Raw genomic sequence first — 24,530 nt, forward strand, 5'->3', positions numbered from 1 at the left:
GATGGCATTAGTTTTCCACTCTTTTGTCAAACATACCAATTTTCCTCACTGTTTATAAAATGCTGTGTTGGAAAATGTAAATATTCTCAAAGCAACAAGAACAGATTATAATTCATTCTTTGTTCTTAAGTGTTAAGTACAGTAGATCTTGTAAATTTTAAAAACAATGAGATTTAGCCTACTAGTATAGAAAGTTAGTCGAGTTACTTCTAAGGGTAGAGAAGAAAGAAAGGTTGGAAGTTGTTACCTCACTTAGCAGGAAGGGGAAGGTGAAAATTCTCACTGCTGATAACTTACTGGGCAGGGAACTGGGCCCCATGGGTACAGATACCTAGGGAAGCTATGGATTGTTGTTAAACCAAACTAAATGTATCTAAGCTAAGCATGAACTCCCAGGAGCACGGCTTTGTTCCAAAGAAATACTTATTAAAGACACTAGAAAAGCTTTTAAAAGCCAAACACACTGTATTTGGATCAGCAATGGGAAAATAAAGTACAACTGTCACAGACCATGCAATGATATGGGTTAAGGGGTTTGGTTCTTCAAGGGACTATTTTTGGGTTTCCAAAGTAACATCCTTACATCATTTACTATACACTGACTTCTGTTATTAAACTGACCAAGTCCTCACAGACCTCATCCTCAGCTCTTGATAATTCCATTATTGTTAATTACTATGAATGACTCCTAAAAATTGTTAGGGTCACTGCTCATATAAAGGAGAAACTCATCCTGCTGGTCTGACCTTACGTCCCTTCAAAATGACAGATATTTTAGTGAGTTGATGATCAAGATAATGGGAGGCAGGATGGGCACTTAATTAATGAGTGGATAAGGATGACGGCCCATAAATGACATCAAAATTGAGAAATCAAATAAGTATCATTCTAATACTTTGCTATAAGCACATTTTATATTTTTAAAATAAAAATTACTTGTTCAAAATCCTCTGAAATTATAAGTAAAATCTGCAACAATTAAGTTTTCAACTCATATATCCTAATAATTTTACTGTAAAAATAACCTTACAAAAGTACAAAAACAAGAATCATACCATCCATTATTGAAATTACATCATCCAGTGAGAAAGAAAATATAATGGTACCACTGTTACACCTCTTCTAGTAACATACGAGATTGCAGTATTGTCAAATAATAACAAAAACTAACAGAGAAGTCAGGATTTAGGACAGAAGTAAACTTTTAAATCTATTCAGCAATTTATCTGTAGCCTAAAGCAAATAAATGGCTTTTTTTCTTTTATCCAAAATGTTCTAAAAGCTAATTCCTATATCTTTATTAATAAAAATGTTATGGTACCTACAGTGATCTTGAATTATTCCAAAGAATCAGCAAGAGGAAGGAAGAAATCTATACAAACCTACATATGGTCCACCAGGTTTGATAACTTTTGTGCTACGGTTGCGGGATTCCTCCTCTGCCTGGGTCATTCTTTCTCGTGTCATCTGATACGAGTCGTTTGTTGCACAAACTGTAATTTTATCTTGTATAAATCCCAGGCAATTGAGCTGGGAGGCTCCAGAGCTGTCAAGTAAGACAGTGGCTTTGTTAGAGATGACCCCTATTTTGCACAGTAAAGGCAATCAAGAATTGTATAGTTTAAAACCAGCAGCCTAAATAATTCAATGTTTACAATGTTAAAATAACTAATATTAATAATTTTTAAATAGATTATTTAAAATATTTAAACTCCTTTTCCTGGTTTCACATCACATTTTTTTCATATCCTGGCCTGAATGGGTGAAATGAGCTCTTGAAGACCAAAATACCAAAGCCCCAACAGGCAAGGTAGTTCTACTTTCATTTAACAGTCAACTATTTTTAAGAAATATCTATCATTCATGAGTAATACTTAAAAGTTTACTTTTAGTGGACTCACAGCATACATACTTTAGAGTTGACTAGAAGAAACAGACCCATCACAATTCTTTTTAGTTTTAGTAAAATATTAATTTTAAAGCTAAAATACTAACAAAAATTGGTGCTTATTTTAGTATTATCACTTCAAAGTTCCTAAAAATTTGTAGAATTTACATTTACTCTTTTGTTAAATCTTTATGTAAGATGACCTAGTCATATTAAGAAAATAACTGGGCAAGAGATTTTTGCAGAAATATTTTTTTAAAATTTAAACAATCATGAATATTAACATTGATCTTGAAGATGGCTCTGTTTCAAAGTAATACATTAATATTGGGGGATTCTGGTAACAATCATAACTGGTATTTTAAAAAGAAATTACTACGACCTTAAAGCAAATGGAATATATAAAAGTAATGAAAACACCACTATTGCTCAGATACCTTATTTCCAAACTTAACTGGAAACAGCATTTTAAAATTATTTTAAGAAATAAAAATTGAAAAAAAAATTGTAAATTGCTAATAACTGTCATTACAAAACCTCTGTTTTTAAAAATCAGTTCATTTATTTCATATTTATTGGGGCAGGGACTGCATGCCAGGCACAGTGCAAGGCACAGAAGTTATGCAAGGGGCTTAAGGAATCCTCTGGATAGCGAGTGACAAGGACTGGCAAACTGGAAATTATAACACAGTGGGATAAATGCCAAGGCAGTAGGAGTCCAGGAGGGCAAGGACCCGCCGAGGAAGGGCACCTCACCTGGGTCTGTAGGTACAGTAAAGGCTTTCCAGAGGAAATGGTGTTCAAGTTGACCCAGAATAACTGGATAAATGGAAGGAAGCAAAAAACTAATCTAAGAGAATAACCAACCTATGCAGGCTGGGCTAGGGGGAGGTGGGGAAGGGAAGGAGATTTCAGTTTGGCCAAAAAAAAAAAAAAGAAGAGAGAGAGTGGGAAAGAGATGAGGCTGGATAGGGCATGAAAAGCTTATCACACAGGGCTTAGGTGGTCGTGTTATGGATTTTGAACTTTTATTCCAAGAATTACAGGGGCTAAAAACAGGGGTGGGAAAATTTCTCATTTGTACTGTAGAAAGATCAATCTGGATGGAGAAGAAATCAGTCAGTGGACTGCGGGGTGGGGCAAGAATGAAAGCAGGAGGTCTCTTAGGAGGCTTGAAGGATTCTAGGCAGGAAGTGATGGCCTCAATCAAGGTAAGACAATGAGAATGCTGAAGTGTAGAAAGATTCCCGAGGTAGTGAGAAGGATAAACTGACTGGATTTAAAAGGAGAGGTTGGGGGAGAAATTAAAGATTATGCCCAGGTTACTAGGTAAGTGGAGTTGCTATTTATTGAACACGGAACACAGGAAGAAAGGCAGTTTAGGTTGGGACAGAGAAAATGAATTCAGTGTTGGACATGGTGACTTTGAAAGACGGGGAAGAGAAGAGGTCTCAGCATGTTTAAGGAATAGGCAAAAGAAAAGAAGACCAAAGAGACTGTGAAGGCATAAAGGGGTAGGAGGGAAACCAGAAGAGTAGTATATATCATGGAAGCTACTGCAATAGAATGCTTCAAGAAGCAGACAGTGGGCAACTGTATCAAATACTGGCAAAGGCAGAACAGCTGCTATGTACAGTGGGAGAAGCACAGAGAGATTGAGAGGTGAGGAATTTTCTTGTTTGTTTATTATTATTGAAATAATGAAAATGCTCTAATAATGACTGAAATAATGAATGTACAACTATGTGATTATACCAAATACCACAGATTGATTGTTCACTTTGGATGAATTGTATGCTTTACTAATATGTATCAATAAAATTGATTTGTTTAAAAAAATATAAAGTATGTAATAATGAGGAACAAAAAGTTTCTGCTAGATTTAAGAGCCTGGAGGTCACTGGCCATCTTGGCAGAGCAGTTTCAGTGGAATGGTGAGTACAGAAGCCAGTGTCAGGCCAAGAGGTGAGTAGAAACTAATAAATATTAGTAATAATAATAAAAAGAAGTGAGTAGGTGAGATGGATTGTTTTTGATTTTTGTTTTTAATGAGACAAGCTTGAGTATGTTTAATGCTGGGAAAAAACAGTGAATGAGGAAAAGGAAGAAGGGAGGCAGGGAAGGGAGAATGGAGATTGAAGCTTACTAAGAAGAGTAGGGATGGGAGTTGGTTAACCTTCAGCGGAAGAGGGATGGACTGAGAGGTGTGAGGACAAGAACGGCACAGTGAAGATTTGGTAGCAGAAGCTTTGTATGTCAACATCTCTTCATACTATTTACTAAGTAATTTACATAGTGAGAATAAGCTGATCCTATTGATTGCCCATCATGATAGAGTTACTGCTTATACCATGCAAGGTGAGAAAACAGATTTTTATTTGAAAACAAAATAGAGTTAATCCTAGGCAAGAATATACTCTCCAGAATTCTCCACTTAATCGTTCTCAACTGAATTACCTTATATGTGTAAAGACCTTGATATATATGTGGAAATTTTCCTTCAGCCTTTCTCTAGCCCAGTTCACTGTTTCCCATACTTGAGTGTGCATTACTCTACCGTCTGTAGGGTTGTATATACCAAACTGTATTTTCAGTAAGTCTGTGAACAGGCAGCTTTAAGGAAGTTTTGAAAGGTAATTTTGACTATATGAGATTTCCTCCATTGTACATATGAGAAAAGGGAAGTTCAAGGAGGTTTAAAAAAAAAGATAAGAAAGGAAAACTAGTTATATGTATTTTTTTTCAACATCTATTTATTGAACATCTTTTTGCACTCAGGCAGTGCTGTCAGACTAGAAAAAGGGCATAAAAACGTCTCTGCTCTTGAGGAGCTTGTACTATTGCAGACACAAGACCCATAGGGAAAACTAAAATTAAATTGAATAGAAAAAGTAGAGCCAGATGATGGAAAAGTTGACTGCCAGGCTAAGAAATGAAAATGAGTGCTTTGCTTTTACCGTGGGTGGTTCAGACATATTTAACATATTTATATGTTAACATATTTATACCCATACCCACAGATTTTATAAAGCATCTTGGATCATACTAAGGATATACTAAATTTTTCGCCCCATTTCCTCACAATAATTTGCTTTTCTCTTGCTGTATCATGTATAGTTTTGCAAGTGACCTTAAATCCTTCAAATAAATACACAGGTTATTTATGTCAGGTTGAAGCCATATACCTATGATGATATGACTGGTTTTGAGAAGGGGATTAAGGTTCTTAATAACATTCCTAAGGGAACACAGTTCAAGTAATATAAAATATTTTCACTATAAAACAACTATTTAAAGACAAACATTACAAGAGATAATACCACAATTAGAAACTAGTATACCCTATGGTGTGTAAAGAATATTGGACTGGGAGTTAGGAGAACTAGGTTCTTGTTCAGCCTTGCCACTAACTATATAGATTCTATAATCTATAACAGCATTGTCTAATAGAACTTTCTGCAATGGTGGAACTGTATTTAAATCTGTGCTGTCCAATATAGAGCTACTGCCCCAAGTGGCTACTGAGTCTGAAAAATGTGGATAATGTGAATGAAGAACTGAGTTTTCAATTTAAGGGGAGTGGATGTAGGTAGCTCAGTGGTTGAGTACCTGCTTCCCATGTACGAGGTCCCGGGTTTAATCCCTTGTACCTCCTTAAAAAAATTATTAAATTTAATTAATTCAAATTTAAATAGCCATATGTAGCTAGTGGCTATCATAGTGGACAGTGCAGAAAAGTTTATATAATCTATAAAATGTGCAATTTATACTGAAAATATAAATGGAAGGGAGGATGGGCAATTTATTTCAAAATTATTTTAGAAAGCAAAGTGGCAGTTAAAATGATCAAAAAGTTATTTAGTCACCTTAAACGGGAGGGTAAGTTTAGAATTCTTTCAGTAAAGTGTCTTATTTTGTTTTTCTGCCTCCTATGCCCACTTGAAAAAGCTTTCCTTTCCTCTTTCTCCCATGCCCAGTAAGCACTTACACAATTTCAAGTACTGCACAGATGAGAGATACAGTGATAGATGGGCTGAGGTCCTTTGGACCAATGTCAAAGAATGCACACTGAGGAAATCAGGCAGCCTGCCCTTGCAGGTTGGGGGCTCCAGCCTTGTCATCCCCAATGGGCAGAACAAACTCCCCCTACTCAAGGGGCCCATTCTTTAATCAGAAACAACCACACCAAAGAAGTATGAAACAAGCAGCTTATTGTTTACAGGGGACCTAAGTAGATAAGAGTTCCATGTGCAGAGGGCTGTGGGTGTCTTCTTGTCTTCCTCCCTCCTTTTTTATCTATCTATCTATCTATCTATCTATCTATCTATCTATCTATCTATCTATCTATCTATCTATTTAAAATTAGTAGTGGCAAAGAAGGAAATGCTAAACTGGGGTAAATTTCTAGTTTCCATTCTGTCATGGAATGAAAATTCCTTTAAAAATCTACCTTAAAACAAGGCTTGCACCAGGAAGGACAGGGCATGCAAAAGATATGTATTTTTCTCTTTACCCTCAGATATGCTGTAAGATACTCTTATTTAGAGGCAGTAAATAAAACCTTTTAAAAAATCCTCAAGCTTTAAATTGAAAAAAAAAAAAAGGAAAACAACAAAACAAAACAAAACAAAACAACCCATTTTTTACAGGTAAAATATCTTCTGTACCTTGAAAGCCCCTTGCGGACAGGAATCTTAAAATGTTTGTGACCATACCCCAGAGTGACAAATATAATTTCTAGCACACAGAAGATGTTTAATATTTTTCAAATAAATGAAATATTCAAATTTAATTCAACAAACATTTATGAAATAACTCTTTTATTTTTAAATTAAACTTCAAATAAAAAGTATTTTCCCTTCAGCATACCTTGAAAACTACTTACCTGGAGAATGTTTGCTGGATGCAGTCAAAGCTGCCTTGAGGGTTGTCTTTACCCACATTTGACAAATAGAAGTTAAAGTTATGCACTTCATTGGGGGGATCATATTTGGGAATTTTGACACGCTAAAAGGGGGAAAAAGGAGAAATACTTCAAATTATAAATTTACCATAGAATGACCTAATGACTGACCTACTTTTTTAATAATAAAAATTTGAGTTATTTTTTAAGATTATTTTATTTCTCCACTCCTGCTTGTTGTTTGCGCTTGCTGTCTGTTTGTTGTGTGCTGTCCCTTTTTTTTTAGGAGGCACAGGAACCCAACTTGGGCATCCAGTCACTTGAGCCACCTAAGCTCCCTGACCCATTGTTTTTTAAAATGACTTTCATTTTATACCCAAGTCCTCTTGATATATACCTTTAGGTCATTTAAATTACCAAATAATTCAAGGTTGTCTATAATTCACCATAATCTTATTCTTCTACCCTTAAGAGCCAGTGATCATTTCTGTTTGCTCTCTTCATTTCAAATAAGCAAATGATTACAATACACATGGAAAAAGTTATTAGTAAATTTGCTAAAGAGCTCTTCCTCCTCTGAGACAAATTCTGTTTTTGACCCACACCATATCCTGCTGAACTGCTTGGGAATATTTAAGTAGTCTCCAAGTTAGAGTCCATATCTTAAATCTTTTGCTTGCTTAAGCAAAATATACACACACATACACACACAAATGATTTAATTCAACTCTTGGTTCTTTGAGTAATATTTTTGAAGAAAAATGACTAGCAGCATCAACTGCAGCAGAAGATTAAGGTCATAATTGCAATCACAGCCAAAATACAGCTGGGGCATTTCTCTGGGCCCTTTGATTCACTCATTCATTCTCATGATGATTCTGCCGGGTTGAGCCCCAGGCAACATTGTGGAATAGTTGATGTCTTCTATGTTCATGCGTAAAGGTCTAATTTCCTTCTCGATGGGGAGCCCCATGACAGAAGTAACATGATGACTGAGCCTCTGTACCAGGCACATGGTTGGAACTCAATAAATGGGAACAAATGAGTTGTAAACTTCTCACTGCCTTTCAACCACTCCACCTTTCCAATAACCCAGGGCCTTTCTTCCCTTGGGTATTCAGGGACCACAGTAGTGTGGGTGGACTGTGATGATTAATTTCCTGTGTCAACTTCACTAGATAATGGTGTTCAGTTATTTGATCAAGCAAGCAATAGCCTGATTGTTACTGTGAGGGTATTTTGTAGATTTCAACCATTAGTCAGTTGATTGCACAGATGATTATATCTACAATTGACAGAGGAGAGTACCTTCAGCAATGAGAGGAGTCTCATCCGATCAGGTGAAGGCCTTAGAGGGAGAACTGAAGATTTCAGCAGTCAGAAAACATTTCTATCTCCACTTCAGCCCCCCAGCTTCTCATGGGAAATTCATCTAAACCTACACCAGAGTTCCCAACTTGGGGTGTGCCCTATAGGACTTTGCATTTGCCAACTTCCACAGTCATAAGAGCCAATTTTTATAATACATCTTTTAATATTTACATCCATCCATCCATCCCTCTCTCTACCTACCTACCTACCTACCTACCATTGGTTCTGCTTTTCTGAAGAACTCTAATACAAGTGATAATCACAAAAAGGGTGTGTTGACAAGGACACAGAGTATGACTTCCCACCTTCTGGCTTGCCAACCTATAGTCTCAGTTTTTAATCTAGTAAGCAAGTAGGTAGGGGAGAAATGCTGTACAACCCTCATTCTTCTCCCCCAAATCTGTTCTTTCCATTACTGGAATATTAAAACTTAGAGCTAACAAGCAGGTACGACCTCTGCTCTGGTCTGCAGGACATCCTGAAATCTCTGATTTGCTCACTCTAGACTCTGAACCCTTGAGCGAACAGAAAAGAAATTAGAACACCAATTCATTCCGCCTACCTTCCCTTTTTCCCCCACAAAAAGTAAAGAAAGGTAAAAAAGGGACAATTCGCAGTGTCTGGCACACAACAGACATACAATAAATGTTTGTTGAAGGAGTGAATGAACAAGGAAAAGAAAAAAGCAGAGAAAAACATCCTTTCAAAGGAGATTCAGAAGACTTATCATAGAGTTTGAAAGGTCAAGTTTCACAAAATTTCTGAATATTAGATAACATTCAATAGAGCCTCCATCATCCATGAATTTAAACTGTCCTTGACTCCCTATTTTAAATTAGTACCAATTCCTAGAGTAACAAGTTTCTATGTTTATATCTACCCTATAAACAATAACTTTTTTGGATCTTAAGTTTACTCTTATTTCCAGAAATATTTTCTAGCTCTAAAATGCTGGACTTCTGTGAACAAGTCTTAATTTATCTGTCTGTAAATACTCCCATGATGTCTAAGTGGGTGCGCAAACTTAACCCCTAGTCGGTGCACAAATATGTGAAATAAAACTGATTTTTTTTCCTTTACATAATAATTGAAGTCAGGGAGAACAAGAATGCTTATATCAGACACAGGGAATATAAAGTTCATGTGTAGCTGGTGTAAAAGCACTCACTGATGTCTGCTTTTGATTTTTTGAGGGTAGCAGGGTTTTGCTGACTTGAGAAGGGATGCACATTATGGTCTAAAGTCTCCTTAAGGCCTAGGAGAGAGGTGGATAGGTAGAAAAGAAATGGACACCTGAAAGGAACCCCCTTCCCAGTCATGACTCACTTAACTTCCACCTACCTCTCCACTCCCCAATTTTCCCTCCATACTCCTACTCCCCCAGTCCAGATCTGCAGTACCTGGTTGGGGAGATTTTTTACATTGGTTGAGGTCTCACCTCCATGTCAGTTTCTGGTCCCTTTTTAGGGTCTACCTTCCTATCAAGCTCATGTTTGGGAAATCACAATATTTTATCCACCAGAGTATGGAAGACTGTCTTTATGGGAGATTCTAAATTAAATTATTAAAAAATAGAATCATACGTTTTTCTTTACTCTTCAAAAATAACTAGAGTTTACACAGAAACAAATTCTGAAATGTGTAGTATTTTTTCACTGAAAAAATGTTTTTCCATCTATATAGCTTGTAATATTTAACTTTTTTTACTTTAAAAAATTTATTAAAGTATATCATTCAAATATGAACATACATAAACAATAAGTGTATGGTAAGAGTTGTGAACTTACAAAACAAACATGCATAAGATCATATAGGGGTCCCATTCTTCAACCCACCACCAACACCTTGCATTGTTGTGAGACATTTGTTAAAAATTATGAAAGAATATAGTAAAAATCTTACTAACTATAGTCCATATCTTACATTTGGTATATTTTCCCCTCAACTTGCCCTGTATATTTTTTATTACAGAAGTTGTAAACTTACAAAACAATCATGCACATGTATAAAATTCCCATACAACAAGCCTTCACCAACATACCACACTGTGGAGGAACATTTGTTACAGATTATGAGATAATATCATTTGACTATTACCACCAACCATAGTCCATAGCACATATTTGGCACACTTTTTTCATAACCACCCCCCACTCTCATTATCAACACAGTACATCTTTGGCATATATGCATGAATATTACAGTATTTCTATTAACCACTGTCCATAGGTCACACCAATTGTATTTTTCTCACGATCTCCACATTCCCACCACCCCGCAATAGTGGTGTAAATCTGCTCTGGCTCACAGAAGGGTACTCTTGTTGCATCTGTACCATCAACCACAATTCTCATTCACTTCTGGGTTCACTGTGTTTATTCAGTCCCTAGATTATTCTCTAGCTCTTGACATTTACATCCCTAGACTACCATTTCCAGTCACATTTCCATTTATAAACCAGCTCTTACTCTCTATAATGTGTTACCATCAACTCCATACATTTCCACACTTTATTACAGGAGCTTATTATTTACTAGTATTTATTAGTTTATTAGCATTTCGTATTTAGTTCATATTAGTGAGACCAAGCAATATTTGTCCTTTTGAGTCTGGCTTACCTCACTTAGCATAATGCTTCGAGATTCATCCATGTTATCATGTGTCCCAGTTTCATTTCTTCTTACTGCAGCATTGTATTCCATCTTATGTATATACCATGTTTTGCTTATCCATTCATTGGTTGACAGACACTTGGATTGTTTCCATCTTTTGGCAATTGGCGAATAATGTCACCATGAACATTGGTGTGCAAGTGGCTGTTCGCACCACAGTTTTCAGTTCTGGATATATTCCTATTAAAGGTATTGCTGGATCATATGGCAGTTCTATATTTAGCTTCCTGAGGAACCGCCAAATTGTCTTTCACAGAGGCTGCACCATTTTACAATCCCACCAACAATGAAGGAGTGTTCCCATTTCTCCACATTCTCTCCAGCACTTATTGTTTTGTTTTTTTAAAAATAATAACCATTTTATGCAGTGTCATTTTGATTTGCATTTCCCTAATAGTGATATGGAATATTTTTTCATATGCTTTTTGGCCATTTGTATTTCCTCTTTGGAAAAAAGTCTATTTAAATCTTTTGTCCATTTAAAAAATATTATTTTATTTTTGAAGAAGCTTTAGATTACATAAATGTTATATAAAATACATAAGGAATTCTCGTTTCCCGCCCCCCTTTCCCTCCCACACTTTCCCACATTAGCAACATCCTTTATTAGTGTGGTACATTTGTTACAGTTGATGAACCCATATTGAAGCATTGCTGCTAACCGTGGACTGACTATAGTTTACGCTCTGTCCTACACAATTTTGTTAAGTTATGACAAAATATACAATTTTTGCCCATTTTAAAATTGGATTGCTTGCTCTTTTATTGTTGAGCTGTATGATCTCTTAAGAATGGAAATCAAACCTTATTGGATATGTGGTTTCCAAATATTTTCTCCTACTGAGTAGGTTGGCCTTTTTATCTTCTTGACGGAGTTCTTTAAATCACAAAAGTATTTAAGTTTGAGGAGGCCCCATTTATCCATGTATTCTTTTGTGGCTTGTGCTTTCCATGTAAGCTTTAAGAATCAACCACCTACTATCAGGACTTGAAGATGTTTTCCTATATTTTCTTCTAGGAGCTTTATGGTTCTTGCTTTTATATTTAGGTATTTGATCCATTTTGAGTTAATTTTTGTATAAAGTGTAGGATAGGGGTTCTCTTTCTTTCTTTTTGATATGGATATCCATTTCTCCCAGTAACACTGTTGAATAGAATGTTCTGCCTGAGCTGGGTGGGCTAGATAGGCTTGTCAAAAATCACTTGACCATAGATGTGAGGTCTGTTTCTGAAACATCAATTTGGTTCCACTTGTCTATGTGTCTATCTTTATGCCAGTACATGCTGCTTTTACAACTGTAGCTAGGTAATATGATTGAAAGTCCAGAAGTGAGAGTTCTCTAACTTTGTTTTTCCTTTTTAAGATGTTTCTGGCTATTAGAGACCCCTTGCCCTTCCAAATAAATTTGATAATTTTGTTTTTCATTTGTTTAAAAAAGGCTGGTGGAATTTTTATCGGGATTGCCTTGAATCTGTATACCAATTTTGGTAGCACTGACATCTTAATGTTATTTAGTCTTCCAATAAATGAGCGTGGACTATTGTTTCAATTATTTAGATCTTTTTGGATTTCTTTTAACAATGCATTGTAGTTTTCTGAATACAAGTGCTTTACATCTTTGGTTAAGTTTATTCCTAAATATTTGATTCTTTTAGTCATTATTGTAAATGGAATTTTTCCCCTGGCTTCCTCCTCAGATTGCACATTACTAGTGTATAGAAACACTACTGATTTTTACATTTTGATCTTTTATCCTGACAATCTACAGAAACACTACTGATTTTTGCATATTGATCTTTTATCCTGACACTCTACTGAAATTGTTTATTAGCTCCAGCAGTTTTGTTGTAGATTTTTCAGGACACTCTAGGCATAGGACATATCATCTGTGAATAGTGTAAGTTTTACTTCTTTTTTTCTGATTTGGAAGCCTTTTCTTTTTCTTGCCTGATTGCTCTAGCTAGAACCTCTAGCACTATACTGAACAATTGGGGTACAGTGGGTACCCTTGTCTTGTTCCTGATCTCAAGACAAAAGCTTTCAACACTGAGTACAATGCTAGCTGTAGGTTTTTCATCTATGCACTTGACCATAGTGAGAAAACTTCCTTCTATTCCTATCTTTTGGAATGTTCAAGAAAGGGTGCTTCTCCTCATGCCAGGGGTTGAGTCCTCACTGAAAATTTTTAACTTAATTATTTGAGTCCTTAAACTCCACTGTCAACTTACTAAACCACTATTAAGCAAGAGTATGAAAGGAAAGTTCTTAAGAAAACTTTTTATTATTTAAGTGTAGATTCTTCTTTTCTTACCTTCCAAACTATTTATTCTTTAGTAATATTCATATCTTTTAAAGTAAAAAGAGTATCTCCCTATAAATTTTTTCATTTTAGCTTTTTTGGGGTGTATTTTTTAAATTAAATTGTCTTTTTTTAAAGGCACATAGATCACAAAAAAATGTTACATTAAAAAATGTAAGAGGTTCCTATATACCTCACCCCCCACCCCCCACTCCTCCCACATCAACAACTTCTTTCATCATTGTGGCACATTCATTGCATTTGGTGAATACATTTTGGAGCACTGCTGCACCACATGGATTATAGCTTACATCGTAGTTTACACTCTGCCCAGTACATTCAGTGGGTTATGGCAGGATATATAATGTCCAGCATCTGTCCCTGCAATATCATTTAGGATAATTTCAAATCTTGAAAATGCCCTCATATCTCATCTCTTCTTCCCTCTCCCTGCTTGGTGTATACCCAGGAGACTTCAATCTCTGGACTGGCCAGTGCCAGCTGGGCCTTGAGCCTCAGCAGAATTGCAGCTCCTATTCTCCAGTTTGTTGGACTTGCACAGGTCGGCTAACAAGGAGGTGAAGATAGTCAACCCCCACACCTGGGAACTCAGAGTGCCTACAACTCCAAGCAGGAGAATCGCATCCATCAACCATGTGAGATCTAAGCCCCCTCTCGATATAGAGGTGGAGTGGACATCACCAACCCAGAGGCCACAGGATGGAGGAGTAAAATACGGATTAGAGTGAACTTACTGGTATTCTACTATAGAACTATTGTGACTAGTAATGGAAGAAACTGTAGCATTTTAGTTTTTAAAACACATGCAGACAATTAGTCTTGTATAATTAAAGAGTTCAGTGACAAAATGTCTCATATAAACTAATTGCTATTCACACCCTTCAAAGCATTAGGGTCTAGCCTGATGGTGGGCACAGAAGGCTTTCATATTTTTGTTCTTTAAAAAGTCTCTTGCTGGACTTGCGGATGCTCTATTCTGGAATTGTTGTGATTAGTGATGGAAGTAAATGTGGCGTTGAGGTGGAGAAAGTGGCCATGATGGCTGTAGGGGGTGGGGAGTGAGAAGAAGAGATGTGATGTGGGGATATTTTCAGGACTTGGAGTTGTCCTGGGTGGTACTGCAGGAACAGTTACTGGACATTGTGTGTCCTCCCACGGCCCACTGGGTGGACTGGGGGAGAGTGTAAACTTAAATGTGGACCGCTGAAAAAATAAAAAAAAATAAAAAAAAAATTAAGTCTCTACCCCCCCAAAAAAAGTCTCTTGTAAAGGAAGAAAGCCACAATCAACAATAAAAATGGATATATGATCATGACCATTATAGGAAAGAACCAGATTAAAAAGAAACCAAAAGTTAAAAAATAAAAACAAAAACAGAAACATGTACAACCCATGCTATGTACCCACTGAAGTGTCCTGAAGCATGTGTTACACATAGATTAGAAAAAACATTCTCAATAACGGGCAATTTTGACCCCCAGGGAACATTTGGTATGGGAGGGTACTGTTGGCATCTAATGGAAGGCCAGAGATATGACCAAAATCCTTATAACACACAGGACAGGCTATACAAAAATGAATTATCTGGTCCAAAATGTCAATAGTGGTAAAGTTGAGAAACTTTTGACTAGAAATATAGGTAGGTCCGTCTCTTAGAAGAGAGGTTAGAGAGCCTTAATAAGCCAATGAAGATGTGGAGGACAAAAAGGATTTCTTAAAAGAAATAAAAGTACTAATTTTTTATCAAATGAAAGGAGTCATTTTAACTTATTTGAAATACTTTTTCCAGTTTTAAAACTTCCAATCAGGAGACAATGAAAAGCATGAAAATAAATGCACACGAACCACATTTAGACATAGAGAGAATGTTAAAATTAAGTAACTACTGTAAATTAATTTCTACAACTTAGATTACAAAGCCAACAAATAAGCAACAAATGGCTTAATGTGAGTTGTAATGAAAATACTTATTTTGGAATGCTTACTCAGGATATATCTATTTAAAAAGGAGGTCTTTAAGAGATACTAATTTACTTATCGTTTGGTGATAAGTCAATCTTTATAGAGTGATATTCTCCAAATATTCTGTTCCCCTAGCAAATCCTAAAAACTTCATGGGCAATAACAATTAGAAAACACTAAAATAGTTTTCAACTTTCTTTTTTTTTTTAAATCAGAGCACTTTTTATATGTAGAGTGCTTTTTAAAAATTTATTTTTGTATTAGAGAAAAGTTGTAGGCTCACAGAAAAATCATGTAGAAAATACAGTTCTTATACCTCAGCCCCTTCTTTTTCCCCTCTATTAGTAACACTCTGCATGAATGTGGTAACTTTCTTACAATTGATGAAATATATTATAATTATACTATTAGTTATAGTCCATAATTTACATTAGGGTTCATATAGTTGTGTTATGTAGTCCAAGGGGTTTTTGTTACTCTTAAAATTTATTTTAATACATACATACAACCTAAACATTTCCTCTTTAACCACATTCAAATATATAATTCAGTACCGTTGATTACATTCATCATGTTGTGCTACTGTCACCACTATAGAGAGTACTTTTAATCCCTACCACTCCTCCTCATTCTTACATATACCACACAAACTGATAAAATTCTCCTATCAGATACCAAACAACCTTTTCCTCAGTTCTGTGGAAGAAAGGTAGTATCATAAGTAGTGACAGCAGGTCTTGTCAACAATCTCTTCTAACCACTTGTAACAATTCATGGGCGTCTGTGTATGTGAGTAGTGTGCAAAAAAGGGCAGGCATTAGGCAAATCATTCACTTAAGGACCCAAGGGTGAATCTTGATGCAAATCTCAGTATTTTTTCCAGCTATGGAGCTGGAGTGGGAGTTAAGAATTGGGATGATGAAGGGAACATGGAGTCCTCCAGACCATTCAGAGTTCATGTATCAATCACCTTCCCTCAGTGGTTTTCAGCTCAGTGGCAGTACAGAGGTACCCCCAGAGTTAATCCTATAAAGGATCTTAGAGCAAGATATCCCAATTTTAAAATTTTAAGCATTTCAAAAATTTAAGTTACAGTCTATAGATTTAATATAACTTTAATTTTAGTCCATAGATTTAGAATATCTAATTTGTAATGGTACAAATTAGAAAGTTTATTTATCAATATCCAAATATACTCTTAAGAAAGAAATGGATATAAATGAAGTAGCTCTTATATTTGTAATTAGTAAATTTGCATAACAGTTTGGAAGTAGAAGATTTCATGGAAACAGCAGACTGTGTATTATAATTAGAACAGGCAGAAAAGGAAAGAGGTCTTCAGAACTAAACTGTGAGACCTCAGAGTGGACCAGAACCTGTGGAACTGTTGAAAACCACAAGTTAAAGTGGTCCTGAGAGAACTCTTCAATCCTAAAGCCATTTCAGAAAGCTAATTTCGGGGAACTTTGGACACTCATTTCTTCCCCCTGATATACAGGAGCCTACGCTACAGCTTTGTCTAGATAGTGAATTGGGAGTCAGACCTTTCTTCCAGAATGGTTACAAAGCATTTTTCTTATAAATATGTCTTTGAAATTGTGGAATTGAGGGAGAGGAAAGTAAAAATATATTGACTGTTATTGACAGATCTAGGGTCAGCTACTGGAAACCAGACTAACTGCAATGGGAAAATAAATTCTGAAGTCTAATTTACAATCTTAAAAGAACTTCCCTTTGCAAGAAAGAAACTTCTCAATTTTAATTACAGTATTTTAAATATAGTATAGTAGAGTATGGTATTTTAATTTCCTACAGGTCAGTGGGATTATCTTTTAGGGACATAGGGATATACTTGAAATGTTGTGCTAAATACTTAAGAATGAAATATTACTTTAAAAGTATTAAAGAATATGATTCCAAACAGTTTCTTATCAAGATGAAGCATTTAAAAATATACCACCATGTTCTGGGCAACTGGAAAAGTAGATTTTAATTTTCATTCCAAAAATGAGAGACTGAAAATCAAAGGCTTAGGACCACAATCCAGAACCCTCCTCTCAAACTCCAGTCTGTCTTAGACAAAGAGCTACAAAGAAAAGGTTTCAGGAAACTTCTAGACATTTATAATTAACATAAGCACTATATACCAAGATGTGCAAATCAAACCTTCTAATTACTCTAAGCTTCAAGCTGAGGCATGAGGCAAAGCAAGACTGAAAGGTCATTTCAACATCGAGTCATGGACCTCCTATTTATGTACAGATCTAGGGCAGAAGCACAATGTGCACACTGCTGCAACTTGTCACACATATATGCCAACATCTTAAAATCCATTGGTACCTTTACTGCAGAGGTTTTCTATCCCTGAGTCAAATACTTTCTATTCAATATTGGACTAAAGGTATATACTAGATTAAAAATAAGACTGACAGTTTGTATAATATATCTATATAATTAAAAATAAAATTTATTAAAAATGCCGTGTTCTTTTGGGGATATTACAAATAACTTAAACATACAGAAGATTTTCTTTGATAGTAATTCTATGTGCATTAATAGCTAACCCTTACTGCTAAAATTATTATAAAAACTCAACGAGATGCTTATGACCAGTAGCATCATGGCTCCATATGACAAATCCTGGTCTGTAAGGCAGAACCACAAGGCCAGGACGGTCTTTGAGATCATCTAATGTTTTTCACTTTACAGATGAAGAACAGAGAGAGCATTAGTGACTTGAGCAAGGTTACAGTCCTATTTAAAATTGTAATCCCTTCATTCCCATACAACTTGTCCTGTTCCATGTTTGTCCAGACCACTTATTATATTGTAATACTTACATGTTTACTGTCTCTCTCATCCACTAGAAAATAAGCTTTGCAAGGACAGGAGCTTTTGTCTATTAGTTCCTTGAATACATTGCCAGCATCTTGAATAATGCATAGTACAGAGTAGTCATTCAATACATGTTTGTTGAATGAGTGAAAATGCTGATTATTGCCTGAGCCATGTCTAGAACTGAAATGTCTGCTTTCTTTCTGCCAGCATTTCCAAAGCATGTTGAAAAGTATACTTCTGTGAAAAGGGGATTCTATCCTCAAACAAATCTAGGAAATGTCCGTTTAAACAAAATGACTTTCTTTGCTATTGGTCCTTTTGTACTGAATAGTAGTTCCCCAGTTTTTATGACCTCAGAACCCACTCCCCTTTACCCCTCCAATATCTCAGGGAGCCAGCCTGTCTAATATTATTTAATATCTATTGTATTATTTGACTATATACAGACAGTATATCTTAGCTTGGATACAGATAAAAATTGCTACAAATATTAAACACTAGAATCATCTGTTCTCATGTTCTTTCCAGAATTTATGATTCTGTGATTTCCTAGCAATCTAGAAAATCTGGTTTAGTCAGAGAAATGTATTTGCATGTACTAGTCAGGCTCCAGGGTTTAGGGGCAGAATAAAAGTCTAGAATCAAAACAGAAAATGGAAATTTCAACCTGAAACCCACAAGTCCTATTTTTTTCAAACTAGAGCTACAGTTATGCAGTTATGTTAAACTAGACTAACATAATGGTTTAAGGTTAAGGAAAAAAAAGTCTCTCAGATCAGCCCAGATGTATAAGACAGTACTGGGGGATGGGGAAGTAGGGAGGGAAATATCTTTTACTGGCAGTAGAAAAAGCTAGGTATTATGTTAGAGGAATCAATAAGAGCTAAATATTGCTACTGACAGGGAAGGAAGGGGGTGGACAGAATCTAACTCATGCTTGGAACAAATGAAATTTCCACATAATAGATACTTTACTGAGGAAAGTAGCGCAAACTGCCAAATTTACCTAGCACAAAGAGAAATATTGGCAGTTATCCAAAAAATTCAGGCCATGTAACAATTAACATGAATAATTCAGGACAAAATAAGTCCATTTGTTGCCTTACATTCTTCCCCTTTAGCAAGGTGTATATTAAGGAAGGAAAACTGTAAAACAGAATCGCTTTCCCTATTCTTCTTGCAGCACATCTAGATCCAGGATTAAAAATTTTAAAAAATAGTTCTGGATAAAAGTCTAGAGCAGCCCTATACTGAGCTTTCTTAATTTCGTTACTTCTGTGGGATAAAGTCTCACAAGAAAAATCATTCCTTTAAATTTATGACCATTTTGGGGGGAAAATCATTGATGGCAACATCACAAAACTAATTTTAATTGAAGTAAAATAAAGATAACATCTATGGAAAGCAAGTACTAATTTTTAACACGTACATTCAAGTTTCTATATTATTGAACATTTTTTTTTAAATTGTTGAGTTATTTTTAGCTCTCTTAACATGGTTTCTCTTAATATGAAACTAACCTTCTAAATGTTGGTGTGGTAAAGAAGGTGCCATTAATTGACTTATTCATTTAATTCATTAATTCCACAAATTTCTACAAATATTAATGAAGTGTCTACTGTGGCAGGCACTGTTCTAGGTTTCTGTCACATATTAATAAATAAAATTCACAAAGATCCCTGCCTTTGTGGCACATATGTATAGAAATCCAGGAGTGAGAGGATGGCGGCTTGGACCAGGAGATGTGGAGAAGTGGGTAGATTTGGGATGTATTTTGTAGGTAGAGGCAGCAGGATTCCTAAACATATTGAACATCAAAAATGAAAAAAAGGGGGAATCAAGGATAACTCCAAGGTATTTTTGGTCTGGAGGTAAAGAATGAGGTTATGTGTGTGTACACATACAAGCACACACACATATATAGTATCTTGAATATGATAAGCACCTTAATGAAACTGAATCCATTAACTAGCTAAGCACACTTCTTATTGTTCAGTACAACTGACCAACAATTGGTTTCGCCAGCTAAAAAGGGACTTCAACACGAGTTTTGTTATGACTCATTTTGAAGCTTCTTCGCCAAAAATTATTTAGAAGAACCCAGGTGGCTGGGTACAGTTGTTATAACTGGGTATTTCCAGGAAAGGTGTGTGTGTGTGTGTGACAGTTATTGGCAGGGGAAAGATGCAAATAGCAGATATTAGAGATACTGTATCAGGGAAAAGGCAAACTGACTATGGAGCACGAAAGAACAGAAAACTTGTACTTAAAAATGAATGCAAGATTTAGCCAAATGCCAAAGTAATTTTTGGAAGAAAAGTGAGAGAGCCACCAACAGAATTTGAATAGTTCATTTAAAATGTAGTTATGGCTGGGCTAAGCCGCACGCCATTCTTTGGCAACTAAAATTAAAACCTCCCACTGAGTTCAGTAACTCTTATCATAAAGCTGCATTTTATTTTTATTGACCCAGTCCCTTCCAAAATTTAAATATACATCACAGAATCAATGTTTATATAGCAATGAACTAAATTATCATCTTATCCCTACATCTTCCCATCCTCCCACATTGTCTATCTCTCAGTTAATAAATCACCATTCTTCTAGTTGCTGAAGTTATCAACATCCCGGGGAGTCTACTTTGACTCTTCTTTCATACCATCCTATATCCCTCAACATCCACAATTCACAAGACCCACTGTTTTACCTCCCAAATCATTTCTCAAATATATGTCCTCATCATCATACTCTGCTTTAGCTCAATATGTTACTCAATACGTCCAGCTGCCAAAATTATTCACATAAAATGTCAATCTGATCATGTCAGTCCCAAATGTTACTCACTTCTTCACAGCTCCCTACCACTTCTCTCCTGTACAGTCTAAGCTCCTTAATAGAACATATAAGCCTCCTTCTTCCCGACAGACCAGCTAATTGGCCTCACTCTCCACCTGTGTTTTATGGTCCAGCAGCAACACTGTGCCACTGGGCACCAGAACACACCATGCTGTATCCCCTCTTCTGGTCTTTGTGTTACCTCATCCATTTCCTTCCCTAGTGGGTTAAAAGCCCCTTCTCTGGGTCCTCGCAGTCCCTTGGGCTTACCTCTATTGCTGCCTTTACTACACTATATGCTAAATAATTTCTTATATGACTCTTCCCCTGAAAGACTGAGTTGTTGGAGACAAGGACTATGGTTTTACTCACTTTCATACATATCTGGTACATAGCAGAATAGTTACTTAATAAATATTTTTGGATTAATGTGAAGAAGCTAGATTAAATTCACTCAGAAGCTGTCTTATGCCAGGGATACTAAAAATTATAAATGCACCTGAAATAGATCACTTACGAGTCTGTGGAAAACCAAGGTTCCCCAGAGCAGGCAAAAATAAATAACAAAATGAAAGGAGGGAGGGGAAAAAAAAACCCACACAGCTGCTTGCTATGTGGTAGAAACATCAGGATAAGAAAGTTTCTGACCTCTCCTGTGCTATGTTTAGCTCTAAAACTTAAGCCAAGTGGCTTCTGGGTTTTTGAACCTTAGATTTATACTAAACATTTTCCTTTAAAAAAGTCTTTTCATCGTTATTGAGAATACTCACAGAATCTTCTGAGCTCACCAAATTCCATCTGAAAATGTGATCTACCCTCTTTAAAACCACTTTGTTTTTTAAAGGACCTAAGGAGAGATTAAACACAGACTAAATTCTAAACTTAGTGACTCTCCTGGTAGCAGAATTTTGTTTGAAAAAATGTTTTGCTTCTCAGAAACAAAGTCCTAACCCTGAATTCTTTAATAAAAAATATTCTAAATATGTCAGCTTCCATTTCTTTGTCAGTCTTCTCTCCTCCTTGCTCTTTTGGAATCTTGAGGGAAGTTCTTTTTGCATTGTGCCAGGAGGAACTTCTGGTGAAATGTTGATGAGACTAAAATTCATACATGGCAATAATGGAGGTATAAGTGTAAGGGAGAGACTGGTACGTGACAGATGTGAATCCTCAAAGATTAACAGAAGTTGCTGAAAGTGACCCAGGCCCTAGATTTTTGTAGAAACACATGGTTTCACCCCAACCGAATCAATGCTACCATGAAACTTCTAAATATAGTAATATAAACCATATAAAAGTCTGAAGAATATTTCCACATAGATTTGGAAGTATATTCAACTCTTAATTCTCTGTTTCAAACATCAATAGTTCTCAAACTTGTTTTTTTAGGCTATGGAAACCTGTTTTAAAAATAACTCTTATGGGAAACCCACTGTGTATTATTACAGATAGAGTTAGAGCTACTCTGGTTAAAGACAGGGCTGATGAGGGACTGGGACTGCTGAGGTAGCCACTGTGGTAACATCACAAAATCACTGGGCTCTGGGGACCAAAGACTCAAAGCCACGGCTCTACACTAAGAAAGGAGAAACCTCAACAAAAGAACAACAGTAGGGGGATATTGTTTTATTAATTAAAAGTTAGTCACACATTCAGTGACAATTATAAAAAAGTACATACAAAATATGCACTCTTATGTCCACTTTTTAATGGAGTTAGTGCCAAGTAAGGAAGAATACCAAAGATGGGTAAATGGAATCCTGCTGTCCTATTCTCTTCTCCTTTTTAAGATTTTTTTTTTTTTTAAGATTTATTTTATTTATTTATTCCCTCCTCCCCCTTGTTGCTTGTGCTTGCTGTCTACTCTGTGTCCATTGTCGTTTGCTTGTCTTCTCTTTAGGAGATACTGGGAACTGAACCTGGGACCTCCCATGTGGGAGAGAGGCACTCAATCACTCGAGCCACCTCAGCTCCCTGGTTTGTTGTGTCTCTCATTGTCTTTCCTCTTTGTGTCTCTTTGTTGCATCATCCTGTTGCATCAGCTCACCAGGCCTGCCCGTCTTGCCAGCTTCTTGTCTTGCTCATCTCTTCTAGGAGGCACCAGAAACCGAACCCAGGACCTCCCATGTGGTAGGTGGGAGCTCAGTAGCTTGAGTAACATTCACTCCCCTAAAATGTTTTCTTTTATAGCAAATCCCTTTGTATTTCCAGTTCTAAGTTGGGTCTAGTCTCCCTCAATGGTTTGAGAAGCAAAAGGTGAGAACTACTCTGTTATACACAGATGCCCAAACAGATGACATCTATTGTGTTAGATCACAGGCTCTGGAGCCAAACTGCCAATGTTCTAACCCTGACACCAGAATCTACCATCCATGTTACCTTGGGCAAGTAAGTTAACCTCATTAATCCTCAGTCTCCTCATCCTCAGTAAAATGTAGATAATGACATTACCCATACCTCATATGGCTGTTGTTGAAGTTTAAAGAGATAACCTATCTAAAGTCGCTGGCAAAATGCCCAGCACAGAGAATATACCAAAAAAATGTTTGTCATGATGATGAAAAGATAGTATTGGGGAGCTCCCACTCAGATTTTGGCCCAATTAAAGCACAAAGATGCCTTCCTTAGCAGAAGGAACATCAATAATGGGTTTGATTTTTAAAGTAATTTCCAAATAATGAAGGACTGATAATAAGCCCCTGGTAGATAATCAAAAGTTGACTGTACTTATTCTGAAGGCTTAATATTTACAAAAGTAAGGGACTTGAAACTTTCAAGGTCAAAATTTAAGTGCTAGCTAAATGGAAGTAGAAGGAGCAATCTGGGAAAACAAACAAGCAAAAAGACCATAGATATTTCTGATTGCCCCAAACTTGAAATATAGAAAGATAAAGTACAAGAAAGAATCAGCCACAATTTTGCTCTTCCTTCATAAAAGGCTAAAAAATTACAGATGCCTGCTGCTACTCTAGGACAGCAAACACTGCTTTCCCAAGTGCCTTATCCATAAAAAAAAAAAGTATGCCACCTTCAGAGCCCCCGGAGAGCTCCAGATACTAGCTACAGCACAACAAAGAAACAAAGAAAATAGAATTAAGGGTTCTCATGGGAACTATAACGTTGTTACTTTAAAGCATTCAATATTCATAAATACAAAGGCTTTTATGTTTTTTTTTTTCCGTGTCATAGCTATAATGTTAAGAATGCATAAAACTTAAAGGATTTTAATTTTTAGATCTCTTTTCAAACATCCACTTAAAATACATTCCTAAGGTAGTGTGTAGTCCATATAATTTATTTCTATTTCAATTTTCATAAGTCAAATTCACTGAAATTCCTTCAACCTTACAGAGGAAGCAAAACATTTCTGATTTTACAGGTTTAAATCTATTGATGGGAAGCAGACTTGGCCCAATGGATAGGGCATCCACCTACCACATGGGAGGTCCGCAGTTCAAACCCCGGGCCTCCTTGACCCGTGTGGAACTGACCCATGCGCAGTGCTGATGCCCGCAAGGAGTGCCCTGCCACACAGGGTGTTCCCCGTGTAGGGGAGCCCCACGCGCAAGGAGTGAGCCCCGTAAAGGAAAGCCGCCCAGTGCGAAAGAAAGTGCAGCCTACCCAAGAATGTTGCTGCACACACAGAGAGCTGACACAAGATGACACAACAAAAAGAGACACAGATTCCTGGTGCCACTGGTAAGGATAGAAGCGGTCACAGAAGAACACACAGCGAATGGACA

At 36.3% G+C, this 24,530-nt stretch overlaps 1 protein-coding gene across 1 annotated transcript in view; it reads right to left on the reverse strand.

Annotated features, from left to right (window-relative positions):
• The window catches only part of ELL2 (elongation factor for RNA polymerase II 2), an 84,666-nt gene that overhangs the window by 26,821 nt on the left and 33,315 nt on the right, over positions 1 to 24,530 (reverse strand). Inside the window, exons 3-4 of the mRNA XM_058276432.2 lie at positions 6,774 to 6,895; positions 1,383 to 1,546 (exon numbers count right to left, since the gene is read on the reverse strand). Of these exons, the coding sequence (XP_058132415.1) occupies positions 1,383 to 1,546; positions 6,774 to 6,895 (286 nt within the window). The remainder of the gene's footprint in view (positions 1 to 1,382; positions 1,547 to 6,773; positions 6,896 to 24,530) is intronic.

Source organism: Dasypus novemcinctus, chromosome 2 (genome assembly GCF_030445035.2).
Source record: "Dasypus novemcinctus isolate mDasNov1 chromosome 2, mDasNov1.1.hap2, whole genome shotgun sequence".
Lineage (NCBI taxonomy): Eukaryota > Metazoa > Chordata > Mammalia > Cingulata > Dasypodidae > Dasypus > Dasypus novemcinctus.